This window comes from Pistacia vera, unplaced genomic scaffold (genome assembly GCF_008641045.1).
Source record: "Pistacia vera cultivar Batoury unplaced genomic scaffold, PisVer_v2 Contig35, whole genome shotgun sequence".
NCBI classification, from domain to species: domain Eukaryota; kingdom Viridiplantae; phylum Streptophyta; class Magnoliopsida; order Sapindales; family Anacardiaceae; genus Pistacia; species Pistacia vera.
The window spans coordinates 552,537-574,971 of NW_022196168.1; the positions used below are offsets into that span (position 1 = coordinate 552,537).

At 33.6% G+C, this 22,435-nt stretch overlaps 2 protein-coding genes across 2 annotated transcripts; one reads left to right on the forward strand and one right to left on the reverse strand.

Moving 5' to 3' along the window:
• Positions 1-1,031: 1,031 nt before the first annotated feature.
• Positions 1,032-6,637, reverse strand: LOC116139310 (NEDD8 ultimate buster 1). The gene is made up of 11 exons (XM_031424987.1): positions 6,264-6,637; positions 4,875-4,997; positions 4,655-4,751; positions 4,181-4,216; positions 3,517-3,704; positions 3,312-3,414; positions 2,765-2,946; positions 2,355-2,432; positions 2,092-2,194; positions 1,902-1,995; positions 1,032-1,591 (listed from the first exon to the last, which is right to left on the reverse strand). The coding sequence occupies exons 1-11, from the start codon at positions 6,563-6,565 to the stop codon at positions 1,257-1,259; spliced, it is 1,641 nt and encodes a 546-aa protein (XP_031280847.1). The 5' UTR covers positions 6,566-6,637; the 3' UTR covers positions 1,032-1,256.
• Positions 6,638-13,701: 7,064 nt separating this feature from the next.
• LOC116139329 (protein ALP1-like) lies at positions 13,702-15,200 on the forward strand. The gene has a single exon (XM_031425008.1). The coding sequence runs from the start codon at positions 13,771-13,773 to the stop codon at positions 15,022-15,024; it is 1,254 nt and encodes a 417-aa protein (XP_031280868.1). The 5' UTR covers positions 13,702-13,770; the 3' UTR covers positions 15,025-15,200.
• The last annotated feature ends 7,235 nt before the right edge of the window (positions 15,201-22,435 follow it).

The window sequence follows — 22,435 nt, forward strand, 5'->3', positions numbered from 1 at the left end:
ACATGTCATTTGAGAAAATCTAAAGTATCGTAGATACAAGATTTTACCTCATTAAATTATAATTAAAGGTAGTCTCGCATAGATATACTAACGGTGTACCAAAAAAAAAAAAAAAAAATGAAATCAAAGTAAAGACACATCTCATTGAGAGAAGATCTAAAGTATTGTAAGTACGAGATTTACCTCATTAAATTAGGGTTAAAAGGATAGTCTCGCGTAAATATATTTTTTCGGTTACCCAAAAAAAAAAAAAAAAAAAACTAAAGACAAATCTTATTTGAGAAAATCTAAAGTATTGTAGATACGAGATTTCACCTCATTAAATTAGGGTTAAAATGATAGTCTCGCGTAGATATATCATACGATTACTATAAAGGAAAAAAAAATCAAACTAAAGACAAGTCTATTGAGAAAATCTAAAATATTGGATACGAGATTTTACCTCATAAATAGGGTTAAAAGGGTAGTCTTGCGTAAAATATCCTACGGTTACCAAAAAAAAAAAAAAAATCAAACTAAAGACACGTCTCATTTGAAAAATTCTAAAAATATTATGATACGAGATTTTACCTCATTAAATTATGGTTAAAAGGGTAGTCTTGCAAAAATATCTACCGTACCAAAAAAAAAAAATCAAACTAAAGACATCTCATTTGAGAAAATCTAAGTATTGCAGATACTAGATTTTCTTCATTAAATTAGGGTTAAAGGGTTCTTGCCGCGTAGATATTCCTATCCAAAAAAAAAAAAAATTAAACTAAAGACACATCTCATTTGAGAAAATCTAAAATATTGTAGATAAGATTTTACCTAACTAAATTGGAGTAAAAGGGTAGTCTGATGTAGATAATCCAATCGATAACCAAAAGAAAAAATAAAACAAAAAAAACAATCTCATTTGAGAAAATATAAAGTATTATAGATACAAGATTTGCCTTATTAATTAGGGTTAAAAGAGTTGTCTCAATTAGATATATCCTAATCTATTAAGGAAATTAATGTCCTAACTATAATAGGATAAAAATCCTAGGTAGAAAACAGAAATATGCTGTGATAAAGTGATCATATACTCAGTGAATAAAAGCTTGTCAGAACTGTTTATTTCTACTACTAGAGATTCCAAATAATTAAAGCTTCACCCCATCACCATAAACATAAATATTGACATCTACTTCTGCCTTAATACAACAACACATACCTTATTATTATTATACACGTATTTACCTTGCATTATTGTTAGAAGTTGTGTTTTCTTCTCACTTGGCTGACTCAAGCAGAGCCAAGTACTCATTTATTGCTTCACCTTCTTTTGTAACTTCAATGTCATAGTCCGAAAACGCATCTCCCGTTAATTCATTGGCAAGTTCACCCTCCATCTCTGCATCTCGCTCTTCTATTTCATTTGTCATTGCTGTTGATGTACCTTCAACATCCTCATTGCCACTCAAACTACTTGCACCATCGTTGTTAGGCATTGAAACGGAGGAACTTTCACTGTTGTTACCTGCACATGTGGGGTTTAACCCAGGTTGCTCAAGTAGTCGGGCCATTGCTTGGTCAAAATTGCTACCATCCTGACAAGCTTCAACCACTGAACACAAAAGCACATAAAAACCTCGTAAGAGCCTTGATAGGATACCAAATGCAGGTCTCCTCTGAGTTTATTTGACTGAATAGACATATATCAAATAATATATTTTTTTTATACCAATACAAGATTAGCACAAAACGTATACGGCATACTTCAATACTTCTATTAATCCTAAAATAATAGACAATATGATCTTATTTGACATCTCTACCTCTGAGCCTATTGGCATTGTTTTGTGCAGTTGAAGGCAAAAGGGTTTTCCATCAAATAACAGGAAAAATTATACATACAGGTGCTGATGAAAGAGTACCTTTTGAACGTTCAAAACCCATAGAAACAAGCTGTTCAATTGTAGCATCTGCTGCTTGTCGACGTCTTTTCCTTTTTTTAGATTCAATATGAACCTGCAGTTAAAAAATAAAAAATAAAAAAATAAATTAGTCATGATATATGTCTAAATTTAATTCAAATAGAAAATTTAATGAGAAAAGACAAATAACCTGTAATGCAGAATTTGTTTCTGGATTTGTTAAGTCATCCAATGCTTTTTGAGTGTCATTCTCATTTCTTCGAAGGGCTTCAGCAGCAAGCTCTTTCTCAAACCTGCCAAAATAAGCAAGTTTTTCAACTTTGGTCCAGGACACTTGCATAGCTTGTGCTTTGAACAAATACAACATCATTATATACTAGACAAAAGATCCCTTATACGTTTTTAATATCATATTAAAAAAGAAAGAGAACTGAAGTTTTTTGTATTGCTTACCCAATCGAGACCAATTCTTTTAAGTTTTGGAGATCCACAGCTTTCTTCAAAGGTGTCACTCCATACTTTTTTTGCTCCCTGCAAACATGTTGGCTATTCAACAAAATGATGAAGATATGAACTTATAATAAATTTATTGATCGTTTCCAGGCTTTAATGAGAGAAAAACGATGCAAGTGATACACACATACAGATAGCAAGACATTTTATCATATGTCAGTAGCAGGAAACATGACAGCAAGACCAGATAGACAAACATTCTTCTTATTTTTCTATAGGTATGTTAAGTACTTGGTGTAGTACAAATGAGTCAGTTCGCTAGAATGCTTAAGAAAACATACAGAGATATAAATTTATAGTATTACTTTTTTCTAAGCCTATTGTATTTAACTTTATCAAATAACGCTCACATTATTTCCCTTCTTTGCCGTTCATTATCCTCCCTTTGCTGTGCTCTCTTTGCCTTCTCCTCCACAAGAAAATCAATGGCACTCCCAACATCTTGATTGCTTATTCGCAAAGCCCTCTTTGCATCATGTTCGCTGAAGCCCATGCTGATAACCAAGGATAAGGCTTCATCTGGCACTTGTAGCTGAAATCAACCACAGAATATTGTTTCACCAAAAAAAGAAAATAAGAAGAAACAAATGAAAAAACCTTTTCTTGAGGTATGAACTGACAGCTGGCAACAAACAGAAACACTAGGAAAAAGCTTACAGAGGCCATTCCTCTTTTGTGATTAATATTATATACCTTTAATGCTTTAGAGATATGTAATATAAATATTTCCTTCAATTTACAAAGAATTGAAATAACTATTTTACAATTTAATTCTTTAAGAACAATCTAGCATACAAACTAAGGCAGGTAAACAGAGCAAATTGTTCTCTAATATATTTGGTTTGACCTATATTCCAACTTAATTTCTCTGATCATATAAAGTTTATTCATTATCACCTGAAGGAATTTTGCTTGTGCAGAGGACAATGCCTTCCGAGATTTATCGAACTGACCACTGTGATATGCCACCACCCCTTCCAACAGCTCCATTCTTAAATGTCTACAAAAATAAGATAAAAGGAACTTAGCTTCACAGTGCTGGCCAAAATTATTCCTTGTGGTCAGGAGCATAAAGACTGAAAACGTGAAAATGAACACTCACAAAGCAAGCTCTGGATAACGACCAGCTTGAAGCAGTCTCATACGTGAGGAGTCTTTTCCATGAGAACGTTGTATTCCCTCTCTAGCTTTTTCAAGGCGTACTCCTGCCACTGAAAGCCAGCTAATGTCTTGGAGCAAAAAATAGCACCAGACCATGTCTATTTGCAGAATCGGGACATTGTCAACAAGCTGGGAGCAGAAAACAAATGGCCAAAAGGAAGAAGATTTTTAAAAGATTTGAAGTTTGATAAGGGGGAACTCTCATAACAACGTCCATCAGCCATGTGCTAGATTACAACAGGTAGTTTCAAATAGAATTAAAATTCGTCAAAGTTGTAAGGGTTTATAGCACGTTTGTGGTTACAGACTGAGTAGCAAGTAATCAAAGCTTTAGTTGATTATATAATTTAAACTACATATGAATCAAAAGCAAATTTCAAGAAAGTTAGACTATTACAAAAAAGTGATTAACACCTGCATATTATTTTATAAGCAGCTCACGAGAAGAGCTCCTGATAGAGAAATTAAATAGAGCAATTTCAGTAAATCAAATGATTGTAAGACCCCACTGTGAGATGACATGGCTCAAAGTGATTAATCTGGACTGAAAACAGATCCAAATTGAAATAACCATTTTAAATTAGAAGAATGAAAAGTTTTCTCACCTCAATGACCTTGGGATTGCAAAGAGAGAAAGCCTCCTACAAAAGGGAAGAAAACAGAAGCACTAAAATTAATAGGTTATTAAAAGGCAAAGATTTAACTGGATTAATTAACAACCATCTTCAGTGGTGAAGAATTTTTAGTAATGCTAACCCTATAAATTGTATAACAAGCTAAAAAAATTGTGGAAAAAACAAAAAAAGGAGAAACATTGAGCAAAAACTAGTCCCTCAAGACCATCAAATCGCAGTGCTTCTCAAAATGTCATGTAATTGTGTCTCATAATAGATCTCGAGATGTAAATGAGATTCACACTATCTTAGGCTGTTAAAGAATAAACCAAGAAATTGTACAGCCCCATCACGACAAGTGTCCTTCTGAGATGTTGGGTAAAAGGATGTTCAATCAATTACTCTTCACAGAATGATATCACAGCAAAAACATTTACAAAATATAAAAGAGTATTAGCAACTGACCTCTCCCATGGTGAGCACTTCCAAAGCATCCCTATACATTTCCCTCTTAATTAGACTCTTAGCATTTGCATGAAGCATCAGACCCATCATCATTGCCCTATCAAATGACAATTCAAATGTTAATATCACAGACCAAAAACCCTTAAAAGTCCAAAAATATAGCACATCATTAATTTTATTAGAAACATTATTACAAGCAAAATCTATTCATATATCATACCGCCGATCAGTCTCAGACCCAAATTGTATTTTCTGTCCATTTTGATCTTCAAGCTCCAGATTGAAGTCCTCAACTGGTAATGAACCATCTGCATGTCTCTTAACAAGTGCGGTAGCAGCTGCCCTATCAGTTGGATGTATAAGTTAAGAAGTCAGTAAACATTAAATCTGAAGAGAAAAGACTAGTAATTTGATTTTAAAAAAGTAATCTTTTTCCCCTCCGTTCGTCAGCATCACTTGAAGAGAACAGGGGGAATAGATATCTGAAAAACAAACACTGTTGAGCAGAAAGAGACAATTATAACCGATCACTAATAAGTCACTCACATTAGGGTACAAACTAAATGTCTTATATTGCTTGATATAATATCTGTTCACCACTCAGTTAAAATGGGCAGATTTTACTGCATAGTCAAATTCAAGTAGACATTTTTAATATTGCAAAAATCCAACTCCGGGTTTAACAAAATAGAAATCAACCAGATTACCTACTTAGCGCAATGCTTTGCCAATTATATTACTAGAAGATATAAAAATAAATGACAACAATAAAAATTTTAGTGAAAATCCTGAGGAAACGAGGTACTTAGGGAAAAGATAAAAGAGGAAAAAGAAAACACAATTTTCCTTATTTTGTACCAAGAGAAGAAAAGATATTCTCTCAACTAAGTTTGTACAAGAACAAAAATAAGTTGTGGTAACTACTATAATTTGTTTAAAAGCCAAATTTGTATCGTTTTCAACAGCTTTCCAAGACACCAAACAAAGCAGAAATCCTAACACAAAGAAATAAAGCACAGACCATGAAGATAATTGAACATTCTACCAAATTCAAAATCCAATTACAGTGATCTAAAACCCAAAGCTCCTCCATCCAACGCCCAAAAGAGCTTTACAACACGTTTAGAACCCTCCAATGCAATCACTCTTCTCACTCAATCAAACACATTGCCAGTCACAAAGGCAGATATCCATCACACCGCACAAAACCATTACACAAAAAGTAATTACATAATGGGACAAGGCAACACAAAACACATATAAGAATCAAAGAAATAAAATTTTCTGACTGAATGAGAAGCACTATACATTTCTCATACAAAGACACAGTTTAATCAAAACCAACAAACCCATAATCCACCACAAAAGCTAAAGAATTTTGAATTTTCTCAAACAATTCAACACAGTGAGTCCATGGACTAACTTTCAAAAACACTATTCCGATCAAAACTAATAAGAGGATAATCCAAAATTACAAAATTCAACATGGCGACCACATTATCTAATTCATCCAAAAGGCCGCACTTTGATTATAAGCAACTAACTAAAAAAAGAATCAAAACCCAGAAGCAAGATAGAAACTTTAAACAAAGAGTGTTGAGAGGCTCACTTGATGCGGGAGAATCTTCGAGAACGTTCTTCTTCAGCGATCAACTCATCCTTCAACGACTTGCCCTCGTCAACAGAGAGACGAGTGGCGAGAATCTTAGCGTTATTTCTGATACCCAATTGGCTCAAATTTTCACTGCCATCGCCGTCTTTCAAGACTTTTCCAGCACATATCAAGTTGACGGTCTGAGGCAACATGTTTGATCGCTTTGCAACTTCTTCTCGCAACATGGGTATGCTCCAGTTTTCCAGTTCCACCTCTAACACGCCAACCCACGTGCCTGCTATCTTCAGTTTCGCCATTGAAGACTTCGATTCTACACGAAGTAAGTGAAAGAGAACTGACTTTATTGTTTGGCTTGAAGAACAAAGGAGACTTCAGGCTGAAGGAAGTTTGGAAGTGGAGTTGTGTACTATCTTATTATATTATACGTTAAGAGTTGCGAAAAGAGGGCGAGATTTACACAGTGATTTTATTAAAATTCCAATTTATCTTATCTTTTATCATAGTAAACCAGTCCACTTTCTATAAGAAGTGAGTATTGGCTTCAGAGAGTCACAATTCCACTAATCAAATTTTATCGTTATAAATGTTAGAAGATACTTTCACATTGTCTAAATCATAATAAATATCACACTAGGGATAGCAGTTTTATTTTGGTTTTTAAGACATTGACATAGACATATCAAATTAAACTAACTAGACTAATTCCTAATAGGTTGGTTTGATAGTAAAAAATATTTACTCCCTTTGTTGAGTTTTTGGGTTCAAACCTTAGGATCACCTACCACAATAATATTATGGTTACCTGATCCTTTGAACTTATAAGGTGTTTAATAGACCTTAGAGATTAATTGAAGACCTTGAGGTACGCGCAAGTTGGCCCAGACACCTAAGTTACCAAAAAAAAAAATCAAACTAAAGACACATCTCATTTGAGAAAATTTAAAGTATTGTAGATACAAGATTTTATCTCATTAAATTAGGATTAAAAGGGTAGTTTCGCATAGATATATCTTGCTGGTTACCAAAAAAAATAAAATCAAGCTAAAGAAACATCTCATTTGAGAAAATCTAAAGTATTGTAGATACAAGATTTTACCTTATTAAATTAGGGATAAAGGGTAGTCTCGCGTAGATATATCTTACCGGTTCTCAAAAAAAAACTAACTAAAGACACATCTCATTTGAGAAAATCTAAAGTACTGTAGATACGAGATTTCACCTCATTAAATTAGGGTTAAAATGATAGTCTCGCGTAGATATATCATACCGATTACTATAAAGGAAAAAAAGAAATCAAACTAAAGACACATCTCATTTGAGAAAATCTAAAATATTGTAGATACGAGATTTTACCTCATTAAATTAGGGTTAAAAGGGTAGTCTTGCGTAAATATATCCTACCGGTTACCAAAAAAAAAAAATCAAACTAAAAACACGTCTCATTTGAAAAAATCTAAAATATTGTAGATACGAGATTTTACCTCATTAAATTATGGTTAAAAGGGTTAGTCTGCAAAAACTATCTACCGAATACCAAAAAAAAAAAATCAAACTAAAGACATCTCATTGAGAAAATCTAAAGTATTGCAGATACTAGATTTTCTTCATTAAATTAGGGTTTAAAGGGTTCTGCGCGCGTAGATATTCCTATCCAAAAAAAAAAAAAATAAACTAAAGACACATCTCATTGAGAAAATCTAAAATATTGTAGATATAGATTTTACCTAACTAAATTGGATAAAGGGTAGTCTGATGTAGATAATCAATCGATAACCAAAAGAAAAAATAAAACAAAAAAAACATCTCATTTGAGAAAATATAAAGTATTATAGATACAAGATTTGCCTTATTAAATTAGGGTTAAAAGAGTTGTCTCAATTAGATATATCCTAATCTATTAAGGAATAATGTCCTAACTATAATAGGATAAAAATCCTATTCTAATTTCTATTACACCAGAATCATGCCTTATTCAACTCCTTATACTAAAAGGAAAAATCTAACCATATATGGACTCTTTAATATTATCATTCTATGAGAAACTTCCATCTTCCTATTTCCTCTGAACCATTCACCCTACCAAAGGAAGGTCACCTAAGTAAAGGACTCATATTTACTCTCTTAATATTATATCCTACGAGTGTCTTGACTTGAACGTCTTGTCAATGCACCCTACCGTTTTCTGTGCTTAGTAGAGATTAGTTTTCTTGCAAGTACTGTTTTTGTGCTTGTAGGGATCCAAATAGTAGAGAACAATGTTCTTGCAAAGTTCCAAAGCGAATTAGTGGAGACTAGGTACTGTTAGCAGAGTTGACAGGTCACTGTGAAGTAGAGGAAGGACATAAAAGGGACTTCTATATGCAATTCTGCATCACAAGTACTATGATAGTATAAATTAATGTTTGCTTTCTTTAAAATAAACATAAAAATTAAGGCCGCATTAAATTAAGCAAAATGAAAAAAACCGAATAGTTGAGGGTTTTATGTTGTTTTGCAATATCTAATTGTTACGTATTTAAAGATGTTGGAGGTGGTAATTCACTCACGGATTTCTTGGTGGTAGCAGCAATGAAAATTTTAACTACATGTCATTAGGGGTTTTGACACAAACCATAATCTGAACAGTTGGTGTGAAAGATGTTAGGGAGTGAAAAAAAAAAAAAAAAGCAGCCAGCAGACATAAATACACCAGGCCCGGACCTGGAAAATCAGGCCTGAGCCATGAGGTCTACCTAGGCCGGGAATATTATATAAGTTTATTAGTAAAAGTAGAAGAGAGTAATGCTAAAGTTACTGAAGGGTGTGCACCGAATTTATGCACTGAATGACGTGGCACAATCCTGACCATTGATTTATTATAAGTTAATAAATCAACGGTAAGATTTTGTCACCCATTCGGTGCACAAATTGGTGTAAAAATTTCGGTAACTCTATCATTTTTTAGAGAAAACCCGCAGGCTCATAGGGACGTAGCCTGTGGTACACACTTTCTTTGGTTGGCCACTTGGGTTTGAATCGTTGGTGTGGGGGATAGGATAGAGGTTCAAAATGCTTTGGGCAATGACCCACCCCCTACTTTTTTGTGAAAAAAACATAACCCTTATAAAAAAAAATTTGAAACCCTTAAAAAATTACAACCGCCCCTATAAACTATTCAAACCTTTTAAAATAAAATATAATCAATAATCTCTTAAGGGTGCATTTGGTTTCAACAATGTTTTATTACCAAAAAGATAAATTACCAGTGAGATAGATAACTTTGAAGATTAATGAATATAGATTATTATGTGTATGGTTTGTGTAGACTGTATAATAATTAAGGGTGCGTTTGGTTTAGTATTTTGATAGGATTTTAGGGATAGTATTGGGTTATTGGATATGGGAGTATTACGAGATAAATTTTAAAAATTTGTAAAAAAGCCCTTAAGTTTACTAATTTAACTAAAGACCCTAACATATAAAATGACAAAAACACTCCCACCACCTGCAGTGTCAGATTCCGGCCACCAGCCGGAATCTGGCCGAAAATTTCGTTACGACACAGACTTGTGGATCTGTGCCGTAACACTTCGTTTGGCCTTTTCCGGCCAGATCTTACGGTTGTTATGGCCGTCGACGGCCGGAAAAGGCCAAACGAGGGCCATCTTTGGCCATCAGCGACGACCAAAGATGGGCCGTCGTTGAACGTCAACGACGACCATTTCTTGGCCGCCGCTGACGGCCAGATCGGCCTTTTCCGGCCAGATCGTGGTGGATCTGGCCGGAAAAGGCCACAGCGGTGAATTCCGGCCATTTCTGGTCGGAAGTTAGCCGTTGTACAGATTCCGGCTATCACCGACGGTGGTTGTCGGAATCTGACAAGTTGGGTTGATGGGGGTGTTTTTGTTAATTTTAAACTTTTTTTCAGGGGGTATTAGTGAAATTATAACCTTATGGGGTTAAAATGTAATTAAAAAAATAGGGTAATATTTCTAGAATATTGTACCAAACATTATTTGGAGAATAGGATCCCGAATAGGGATAAAAATATTAAACCAAACATGCAGAATATGTTTGGTTAGTAGTAATTACAAAATACATAGATATGATTTTACTGAAATGCATTTACAAGATTATTTATATACATATATGGCATTTTTGTCCAAATATTAAATAATGACGTTAAAGAAGTCATTCAACAAGTTGGGTAATTGTTATTTGATATCAATAGGAGGACATTTGTGTTTAGAGTTATCAATTAAGGGTAAATTGGAACAAAAATAGGATTACCATGGTAATCTTAAAAACCACCCTTTGAGTTGATAATCACATAAACCCCTATATCACCTCTCATATTACCTGAGAAATAAAAGATTACCTGCAAACCAAACGGGTAATGACAAAAATAAAGATAGATTACTGAAGTAATCTTCTAATGGTCCTAACCAAAGTAACCAAAATTTACATCCAAACCCTACCGTGCGTTTGATTCAGGAAATATTATATACATAGGAATGTTATATTAATGGAATATAAATTATTTTAAGGGTGGATTTGGTTCAATGAATGTTTGATTACTGAAACATTAGATTACCTTGAAGTATTGGGAATCTTTAGGAAAATATGTTTGGTTAGTTGGAATAAATTGATGGGTATGTTATATTAATATGTTTGGTTGGGCGGAATAAATTGGTGGATATATTATTTAAATACTAAATTACGCTCTTTTTAAATATATAAATATTGTTATTATTAATTTTTGAATAATTCTTTTAACCCAACATTTAAGATTTAGCTAAAACACCCTTGCTTATATAAAACTTTAATTTATAACAAAATCACCCCCACCACCCGAAGCCACTGCCCGCCATTGTCGACTGCCATGGGAAGTCACCAGAAGTCGCTTGGAGTCACCGTGAGTAGCCCACTGTAATCGAGAGGCTTCAATATGGTCGTATCTGGCCATATCGAAGCCTTCTGGTTACGGTGGGCTACTCACGGCAACTCCAAGTGACTTCCGACAACTTTACGCGGCAGCCGATGGTGGTTTGGCTGGCGGCAAGCAGAGACAGGTGGGTGGGGGTGGTGGCTTGGGTGAGCTGCAATTTGTTTTGACTTCAAGGGTAATTTTGTCAAAAAATTTAATTAATTGGGATGAAATAGTAAAATCTAATTCATGTAAATTAATTTAAAAAAATTGAGGTTATCAGATTACTTCCAATATTATCAATAGTAACTACTATTGGTATTAGAAGATTACCAGAATCTTATATTACTTGACAACCAAACGTAGTAATTAAGTAATATAAGATGACTTAACCCTAATCCTATATAACCTCCAACTAAACGCCATTTAAAGATTATTGAGAATGTTTAGGGAAATGTGTTTGGTTAGGTTGAAATAAATTGGTTGGTATGTTATATTGATATGTTTAGTTGGCAAGTAAATGGGTGGGTATGTTATATAGATTACTAATTTGCTCTCCTTTTAAAATATTAAAATATTATTATTATTTTTTTTAAACTCCTACATTTGAAATTTTGCTAAAACACCTCAACCATATAAAACTTTTATTTGTAGCAAAATTAACCCCACTCACCCCAAGCCACTACTGGCAACTAGCCATCACCGTCGACAGTCACTGGAATGGCGCACAAACAGATCCATAGCCTGAAACGACCACAGATCTGGTTGTGAAAAGGCCAAATATTTGGTAGTGATTTGGCTATTTTTGGCCTTTGATCTGGCTGAAAACAGCTAGATCCCGCTAGTCGTGCGCTAATATGGTAACTGCCGATGACGGCTGGTGGTGGTCTCGGGTGGTTGAGGGTATTTTAATAACTTTTTAAACTTTTTTGTAGTAAAAGTGTTTTAGAAACATTCTCAAATGTAGGGGATTTGGGTTAATGATTATTTGTTAGATATTTGAGAGCAATTGTGTTCGAAATGGTATTTAATTAAGGGTAAAATAGGTATTAAAATCATATTACTTCGATAATCTTTTAATAATACCCCTTAACAAGGTAATCTGATTATCCTCTATATTACCAACAGTAAATACTATTTACAATAAAAGATAACCGTTATATTTTATTACTTGTAAATCAAACAAATGAATCTTAAAAAATAAACGAAGATTATCGAAGTAATCTTATATGACCCAAACCAAACCCACTCTAAGTGATTTTTTTAAACCTCTTAGTCATATCAACCAAACTTGGGCTTAAAGCCCAGATAAGCCAATCATGGCCTGGATTAACCCAGGCTTTTTCCCAAGCTTGATCTTGCATTTTTTTTTAAAAAAAAAAACCAAGACCCTAACGTTTTACATTCCAAGAAGGTGTTGAGTAATGGCCTAGGCCTAGTGTCACGAAACTATTTTGGTGTAGTGGCACACGTCGGTGATGGGCCTGATGGCGCTAAACCCCCGCTTAGCTAGCCAACCCAAAAGCCCTAACCAAGGTTAAGAACACAGGTCTTGCTGGAATTCGCACAAAAATGGAAACTCAAATAGTGAGCACGAAATGTTTACGAAGACACCAACCTTCAACCTTTTATTTGTTACTGAAAGAAAGGAAAGACAATGACCTAGCTCTCATAATAAGAGGGCTTTATGCTTTGAGACACCCTCACGAAACATTCTCTAAAGACTCACGATAGTTCTCTTGCTACTCTAGGCTATATAAAGAGTGCTTAATGCTTAGCAACATCCAAGCCGCGGTTTCTTTCGCTGAAGATGGGCTCAAGTCTGGTTTTTGGCTTTTTCTAGTTGATTCCGAAGTCTAAAATCACTTCTGAGGCCATCGTTAGACTCCCCATAACATCTTTTATAAAACTCATACCTTCACGTGTCAATCTCACTCACTGTTGCAGACTATGTCCAATAATTACTAATAGTGTTAGGTTAAAGATGCGAATATGTAATAAATACAATCAAGGATATCAATTTGGGATTTCGGTAAACCCCGAGTGGAAATATTGGTATACTTCTTTTTTTTTTTTTTTTTAATCTTATACAGTTATACTATGTTATCTTTGATGACATTATAATATTACTTATAATATCTTATAGAGTTGGTATTATCAAAAACAACAAATATACCAAGGAGAGTTATATAATATGTAATATTATTCAAAATATATGAATATAATATGACACATAACTGCTAGCTTAATTTATCATTTCATTCTTCAAAATTATTCGATAATTTCCTTAATGTCGCACGTCACTGTTAAATTATGATATAATTTTTCTAACAAAAATGAATGGTAATTTTAGGATTATTCTTTTTCTTTTTCGAGTTGTTATTTTAAATGAATAGATTTAAAATGTAAATAAGAAATTTAATTTAATATTTTTAGATGTAAGAATGTGCCTAGGAAAACCACAAGAATAAATTAAAATATTTAAATTAATACTTTTATGATCTTTACTCAAACGGTCTACCCATATTTCCGTGATACCATCTATATCAGCGATCATCAGCTTAAATGTGATCACTCAGTTTCAGTCCAGTAGCCATGGCAGCCGGCGGCAAAAAACCCAAAACCGCCACAACCACCGCCGCCAAAAAACAAAAATCCAAACACTTCACTCCAGAACTCCTCTCTCTTATCTCTGCCGCCACCTCCGCCGCTCAATCTTTCCTCCTCCACAACGACATTCACCTCCTCCCCTCCCAAATCCTCTCCCTCGAATCTCTCTTCTCTTCTCTGTCCTCCCATTTCCCTTCTCTCCCTCCCTCACTCCCCACTTACCCCTCTTTCTTCCCTTCATTCCTGTCCACTTTCTCCAACCCCTCCGACCTCCAATGGCTCCGTTTTTTCCGCATGTCTCACCACACCTTCTCCCATCTCCTCTCTCTTCTCTTTCCCGTTCTTTCCTCCTCTCTCCCTTCGTTTCCTCCAGATGCCGCCCTCGCTGCCACTCTCTTTCGTCTCTCCCACGGTGCTTCGTATAAATCTCTCGCTCGCCGCTTCGGTTTTCCTTCTTCTGCTGACGCGTGTCGCGTGTTTTACACTGTTTGCAAGGGGATAAATGAAAAGTTGGGAAATTTGGTGGACTTTAGAGATAATTTGGGGAGGATTGTGGTGGGTTTTGGGTGGATTTCGTTGCCTAATTGTTGTGGGGTTTTGGGATTTGGGAGTTTTGGTGTTGAGGGTGAGTTACTGGGGAAAAATGGGTCTTTGTTGGTTCAGGCTTTAGTGGATTCTGAAGGAAGATTTCTTGATATTTCTGCTGGTTGGCCTAGTACGGTGAGGCCCGAATCAGTTTTACATCAAAGTAAGTTGTTTTCAGGTGTGGAAGAGTCTAGGGAGTTCTTGAATGGACCTGCTTATGAGTTGGGTGATGGTAATTTGATTCCTCAGTATATATTGGGGGATTCTTGTTTTCCTCTATTGCCTTGGCTTATAACACCTTATATGAGAAGTAATGAAGAGGATAGCTTTGGTTCAGCTGAGAAGGAGTTTAATGCTGTGCATAGTCGCGCAATGGGGCTGGTTGGGGCTGCTTTGGGTAGTGTTAAAGCCCGGTGGCAGCTTTTGGGTAAGAAATGGAAGGAGGAATGTGTTGAGTTTTTTCCTTTTGTGATTGTGACAGGGTGTTTGTTGCATAACTTTCTGATAAAGTATAGCGAGCCGATGCCGGATGATGATGTGGTGTGCTTGAAGGAAGAGGAGCTTCCGGTTTATGAAGGAGAGGTAGATGATAATGGGCGCAGGATTAGAGATACGCTCGCTGAGCATTTGAGTCGGGTGAGTTTGAGAAGATGAGTGCTGAAATTATGCTTGTGGTTGAGTTGTAGTCTTTCTTCTGCTTTTGTTTGAATGCTTCATGGTATATAGTAGTTAACTGGCTTCACTTTGTTTAAATTCTAATTTTGAAATGCTTTGCTTTAACTGCTTCATATGTTTTTAATTTTGCATTCTTAAATGAGAGTTTGATATCTATTGGCACAATCTTGCACTGTGGAGGAAAGAAACAATGCTAACATGATGGAATTAGTAGTCAAACATTGGATGTAAAGTTCACTTGTTAAAACTTAAAAGCGATTCGTGTTTGTATTGCGTGAGTCTGAGGATGGACACCGTAGCTTATCTGGCCATCACAAGATGGTAGCAAGTGCCGATTCATATCAATTAAACTATGCTCTATATACTATGAGTGTGCATCACAGAGTTTAAATCAGTTAACGCGAGGTATTTTCCCAGTTAAGTTGAGAAAAGCTGAATCAGAGGTCTCTCAGAATGATCTTCTCCTTTGTTTATTTTGTGTGTGTGGGTGTCAGTTTGATAGGAAACAAAAAGAATGTCATTTCCCTTTTATAATTTTTGCTGGACATGCTAGGTCTGCCCGGCTGTTGGACTTGCATGTGACAACGGTTGTTCGGGAATTGATTTTATATGGCTTACAATATTTTCTGGCCTCTTTCACCTCATAACTTAATTCCTCCAGTTTGTTTCTCCCTCACTCTTAATCCAATGCTACTATAAAGCTCGAATCCCTATATATTTTATTTTTCAGTTGTTTGGGGAGTTAAAGAGGGATGGGATTATATTAAGAGGCTGAAGGCTATTTTAGTATGAGCTCTGATTACATATGTGATGACTACAAACGCCCATTATGAACTTAAAATACAACCAACTTGTGTTTGTATAAAATTCAAAAGAGAGGGCACTATTGCAAGAACCCTTTCTTGACATGTTTGAGATTTCAATTGCTGCGATACAGTGGGCTGTGGGTATTTCAAGTCACATGGTCTTTAAAGAAAGTGCTTCTTGTTTTGCATTGTTCTTTGACAATAGATTTGGAAACACTTCACTTTAAGCAAGGAGATGGGACTACTTGTTGGTCAATTTGGTGGTAGAGAAATTAATGAAAAGCTCCACCATCTATTACCCAGCTCAAGTGTTGGATTTTGGATGGGATGTTAGTCTTCTTAAGGGGAGTAATCCAGCTGAGCCGAGCTTTGGCTAGCTGGAGCTCTCCACTTGGCTGGACGTAAACAGTAAAAGCTTGAACTCAACCGAGCTTAAGATGTTTAGCTCGAGCTCGATAAGAATATGGGGGATCGAGCTCGAGCCGAACTTGATTTCAAATGAAAATATATCAAAATGAAGACAATGGAAACAACTCCTAGGCCCTAGCCATAAATTTTACACCAATCGAAATCCTCATAAACAAATCAAAAGAAATCCCCATAAACATTTAAAGCATACAAAACCCATAAACAAATCAATTATATCATTAGATCGTTATGGTCAATGTACAACTCTAGGAGGTGCACCAATTGATAGAGACCTGGAATATAGAACATCTTATTAATATTCAGAATGATTATTCAGAGCAAACTATCTAATCAAGTTTCTTAATACATAATTGACATGATGTTTAATACATAATTTAACCCATATATATAATTTTTATTTTCAAAACTAAAGCAATAAAATATGTGAAATGCTTGATTGAAATAGGTTAAAATATTTTGGAAAATGTTTTGGGTAAACTTCTAGAAAGTAAAATAAGAAATGTAAAAAGTATTTTGTTAGTGAATTTTAAAATATAACAATTTTTTTTTAATTATATTTAATTTTTGAAATTTTTTTCACATCAAAATCTAACGCTTTTATAGATGGCAGTGTTGCTTGATACAAAGAACTAAAATTTGTTTTGTGGTAGCTTGAGGGAAGACAAGTCTGACAATCTCATCGTGGCTCACGTCCAGCACTTCTAATTTGTTCAAAGAGCCTAGTATTGGGAAGAGTTAAAAGAAAAAAAATTCCTAAATCAAGACTTCATGCGGACTAAATTAAGTAGCTCAATGAATTTATTAGAAAGCTATTAATTTTTATTATGTTGAATCCAATATCCAGTCAATCAAGCTATTTGAATAATCCCACTAAACCACTATTGGATGGTCCAATAGTAAAAGAGTAAAGGAGGATTTACGTTTATATGGTCTCCCGAGTTCGAGTCTTCATGACTCTTAATAGAGGTGGTCACTAGAACTCTTACCTGGAGACTCTTAATAGGGGTGGTCACTGAAACTCTTATCCGACCGGTAGTTCTAGGGTCCTAGAAGATTATTGAACATTGAAGAGAAAAATTGTTTATGAAAATATATTATTTCCATCAATTAAGTCAATTAGTAACAATATTTTTATTTTCATATTTTTTATATAATATATTGAATTTATATGGATTATATTTATTTTTGAAATCATGAAAATACTACGTTGAGTAACTAAAAATCACTTTAAATATATGTCAACAAAGTATCCATTTCTTGGAATGTAGTAACAGTTTCAAACTCACTACTCATAGTTGAAATTAGCATCAACTGTCATAGTCCGTTATTTCCCATTGCATTGAAATGATAATATTTATAATATCTTTTAAGCTAGTACTAATATTGAAAATTTTAAGCCTTTATGCATTATGAATTGAGACAGTGGTTTTATTTTAGAATTTTATATTAAGTTATCAATTTATGATAATGGTAAGCAAAAAGATCTCACATATTATCTTTATTTATGATTTTAATATGCTCTTATTTTCACTAACCCTTTTAAATTATGTTAAAAAGTGTGTAAATGTAAGTGTGTGTGGGATAAAGGAGGGCCTTGACCATTTAACCCATTGCTATGCTGATTGGTTATCTCCATGTAGGTTGGCTATCATAATTTCCCACACATAAACTCTAATCTTTGACACCATATATGAGGTCTAGTAACTCTTTTAGTATCAATTATTAATTATTTAAAAAAACTGAAGTTGTTAGGTAAATGGGTTACCCAAACCTACTACAAATTCATTACAAACCCATTGGATTTTACCCAAATCAGCCCAACCTTTATTATATAGTTGGGTTCACCCAACCCAAATGAATTGACTATTGAGACAGGATCTCCACTGTTTTTTGTTGCCATTCCCTTCAATTATTCAAGGTATTGACATTTGACACCTAAGAATGAGAGACGAGTCGAGCAGCTCGCAAGCTACTCGAGCTTGGCTCGTCAAAAGCTCACACTCGACTCATAGCCATCGAGCTCAAGCTCGAGTACACCTCAAGACTTGCGAGCTCGAGCTCGAATACTAATATTTAGGCTTGATTGAGCTTGACTCGAACTCAAGCTCATCACTGTTCATCACGAACCAAGCTCGAGTATCAAGATACTCAATTCGGCTCTGCTCGTACACACGACACCCCACAGCCCCCAAAAGTCTCTTATTTAAGTTCATTAGTGGGGTGCAAATAGATCTACTCTTATTAATTCTTAGATAAAATACTTTGAAAGAGATTTAATAAGAACAATACCTCCCAGACTCGATCCTTTTTCATTCTATTTAAAGAAACATTGTCAAGCAACAACAGAAATAACGACAACTACCCAATTATCCAATCATTCAAGTGCTTAGATAAGATTAGATCCTAACCCCAAGGCAACCTGATAATCTATAAAGATATAAAAAGAATAAACAATAGAGCATTCCCCAACCAAGAATCCTCTCAAAACAAAAGCATAAATTTTGTTCATTCCAAAATGTTACAAATAAAACTGAAAAAAAGAGAATCTTGAGATATAACTTTCCACGGGCTTTAAAAAGTCATTCTCACAACCCCCATTTGCTTGAATGAATTTTAAAATGGGTGTAGAGATTGTTTCTATGGGTGTATATAGCCTCACTCTTTTTCCTTTTTTGTTTTATCACAAATAAGGCAGAATAATGTAAGAAAAAAAATCTCAAGAAAAGCATCACCAATACCTTGTGCTGGATGAGAAGGCAAGTCACTCATCATGACCCAAAATTATATAAAACTTTTGCTGTTTCTATTTATATAAAGAATTTAAATTCTAAATTATTGTAAAACATCAATCTATGTCGATAATTCATAAGGGTTTTGTGTTTTAATTAACATAACAAGCAATCAAAATGGCAAGAAATNTTAATTTTAATTTTAACATTATAATCAAACATTTAATGAAGAATAATAATCAATTCGAATATTATTATATTCTAAGAAAACATGTAAACCTAGTTAAAAGCAGGGACGAAGCCAGGGGGTCACTTGACCTCCTCAACTTTGGAAAGTTTCCTATTATTATCATCTTATATCATAATAATAGGCAATTGATTGCATGATTACAAATTTTCAATGAAACAATTAAATTAACATAGGAGAGGGAAAAAGTTACTAACCTTGATTAGATAACGTGTTCTTGAGGTTACAATTGGAAATTGATAAAGACTCAAGAGAAGTCATGCTCCCAAGCATTTGAAGAGATTTATTGCTGAAAGTACTGTAGCCTACGTCCAACTCTGTCAAATTCTTGAAAGTGGGCAATTCTAAGTAAAGCAAAAGAAATATATAAGTGGAAATATATAAAGATATACCATAAACTAAATTAATGTTTTATTATATTTAACAAAATTAATTTAAAAAAATAAAAAGCCTGATCAAACCAATATTGGACAATAAGATATGAATGATCTATGAGACTAGAGTCAATCCAGCATTTCATATTCTGAATTAGGTTTGGACTATCCTTTCCAAAACCCTTTTGGGACAAGTTATCTCATGGTACTTATTAAACTCTTTAGTGTAAGATTAATTGAATGTCCCAAACCAATTAACTAATATTTCTAAATTAGAAATTGTTATCATTATCAATATTATAAATAATAATATAAATTTTATTTTTAAAATTATAATCAAATAATTAATGAATAATACTAGACGTTAAATTAATGTATACTAAAGGTTGTATAAATGATTTGTTTATATAAGTAACATTATTCAAAATTTAATATTAAAAAGCGTTCCATTCTAAATTTAGGCATAGGCCATAAATAAGAAATGTCTTAATTTATTCAAAAAGCATAATCTTGTGAATATTATAATGTTTGCAGTTGATAGAAGCGATTTCATTTATTAATCAAGTTCATGCATGAATAACAAGCAGCTTGGTTGCAAATATGTTTTAATTTAGCTAGTCCAAGATAATTATGTTTATATGTCAACCAAAAATACATGACATTGTTAATTTCCAATTACAAATTAATTTAAGTTGTAAGGAGAGGGAAAAGTTACTAACCTTGGTCAAATAAAGTGTCGTTGAGGTTACTTTCAATCCGACACTATCTCCTTTTGATAAATGCGGAAACGAGAAGGAAAATGTGCTATATATTTTGTCCACGCAGAAACAATGAGAACAAGAATGTGTACACATTCACACGATATTACAACTGGCAAACTAATAATGAATTCACATAATGTAAACATTAACAATATCACAGAAAGTTCACAAGTTGACAATAAGACTTTACAGTGAGCAACGTAACTGACCTCACGATCACAACGATGATTCGTAGCCTTCTCATCCTAACATTATCTCGTTACTTTTTTAGGCATGATAACATGATGTGAAAACGGCTTGGAAACTTTTTTTTTTTTTTAATTAGATATAGAAAAATTTGTAATGCCATGATTTAATTGGAATTTTTTTTTTTTTTTTTTTTAACTTTAGTGAAATAATACAATTTTAATGTATTTATTTGTATTTGATATAATATGATTATGAGTTTTTTATTCTTCTAATATTTATATGTTTATTAGTAACTTTTGGCATTATTAAAATCTAGGAAATTACAGCAATAGTTCGGCAACAATTGAAAGTTAAATGATTAAAAAAGTCCACAAAAGTGGCCCATCATATGGTTTAGAATCCTAATACAATTGATCTATAAGAGTTAAAATGGAATGTTTAATGGTTTGGGCCGAGAACAAGTAAAGTACGTTGGGTCTGGGTTTTGCTACTTAACCCACCACAAACTAACATTTGGTTCATTCTAAAAAGATTAGTAGGACACAAATTTTTCAACACAATCTATTTTTGGTATAAGTGTATTACCATTTTAAGTAATGTTATAGTCACCGAAGTAGTACATCGAATTTATGTACTAAATGACGTGGTAAAATCTGGACCTGATTAATTTTAACTTAATATTAATCAACGGTCATGATTTTATCACTCATTTGGTGTATAACCTTCTGGCTACATCTTTTTCGAACCATTTTTAGGCACTCTTTTAGTTGGAGATTAAAGGGTCAGTTTTTCGAAGTACAAACATCTATTATTGTTGGCAATGCTCAACTAAATGTAAGAATAAGAAATCAGATCAATGGCTTACTTCATTATTATCCTTAACCTGGTTTTTTTTTTCGGGCCAGTGGACTCCGGCACCGTGACTAGTTTCCAACAACCCATTTCAGCCATTGTATTATTCAAGATATTATAAAATTGTAAAATAATAATTTTAGACCTCTTTAATATTTTATAAGTTTATATTTAGATGCTACGGTATATGAAGTATTTGATTAATGTGTTCTTTAAAAATTTTCAGTGTTTAGATTTAAGTTAATTTTTTTTTTTTTTTTTTTTGATGAAGTGGTTTTTTTGAAAATAATTTGCTTAAAAAAAAAAATCAAAAGATTTAAACTATATAGATTTAAATGAAAGTCAGAAAACAAAACAAAACTTTAGTAGAATGTTAGCACTACGCAAATTCGATGAAACATATTGCAATATCAATTTCTTAATCATATTAAGATGGTTCTTCACTAATTTAGATGTTCTTTTGAACTATTTTCCTCCGTTGTTATTTCCTTTGACTGTCATTATATAATTCTTTATTTAATCAAAAGAAAATAGTATATATTATTAGCTATTTGATATCATAAGCTAAAAAAACCCTTCAAAAGGTCGAGAAAATATCCTCAGTTCTACTTTTACTTTTTATACAAAATTTAAATAAATAAATCTGCAAAAAGATTTAATAGAATGATTCACCAGTTTGATTTTGAGAAAATCTAAATTTTAGTGAACAAAAGTTTTCGAAATGCTTATACAAGACTATGGCGGCGTTTGGTAACATATCTAATAACTATATAGTGTTGACAACAAATAATCTTTAGTCTTGATCTAGAAATCAAAATTTTAAGCTTTTTCCATTTAGAGGAAAATGACTAATTCTCAACCTTAAAGTGGTAAAACCAAAAACCAATATACATAATACTTGCTTACTTACGAACTTACTATTATCTATAACCTTTGTAAATATAAAGCATAGTACGGGTACCTAAGATAACGATACATAAACTAGTACGGATACCATATGTAA

Bases quoted from the DNA above. Each gene is read 5' to 3' on its own strand.
- LOC116139310 (XM_031424987.1), bottom strand. From the start codon at position 6,565: ATGGCGAAACTGAAGATAGCAGGCACGTGGGTTGGCGTGTTAGAGGTG. The intron at 4,752-4,874 runs GTATGATATATG...GTCATTTGATAG, and splicing joins GGGTCTGAGACTGATCGGCG to GGCAATGATGATGGGTCTGA. The intron at 1,592-1,901 runs GTACTCTTTCAT...TTTTGTGTTCAG, and splicing joins GGGTTTTGAACGTTCAAAAG to TGGTTGAAGCTTGTCAGGAT.
- LOC116139329 (XM_031425008.1), top strand. From the start codon at position 13,771: ATGGCAGCCGGCGGCAAAAAACCCAAAACCGCCACAACCACCGCCGCC.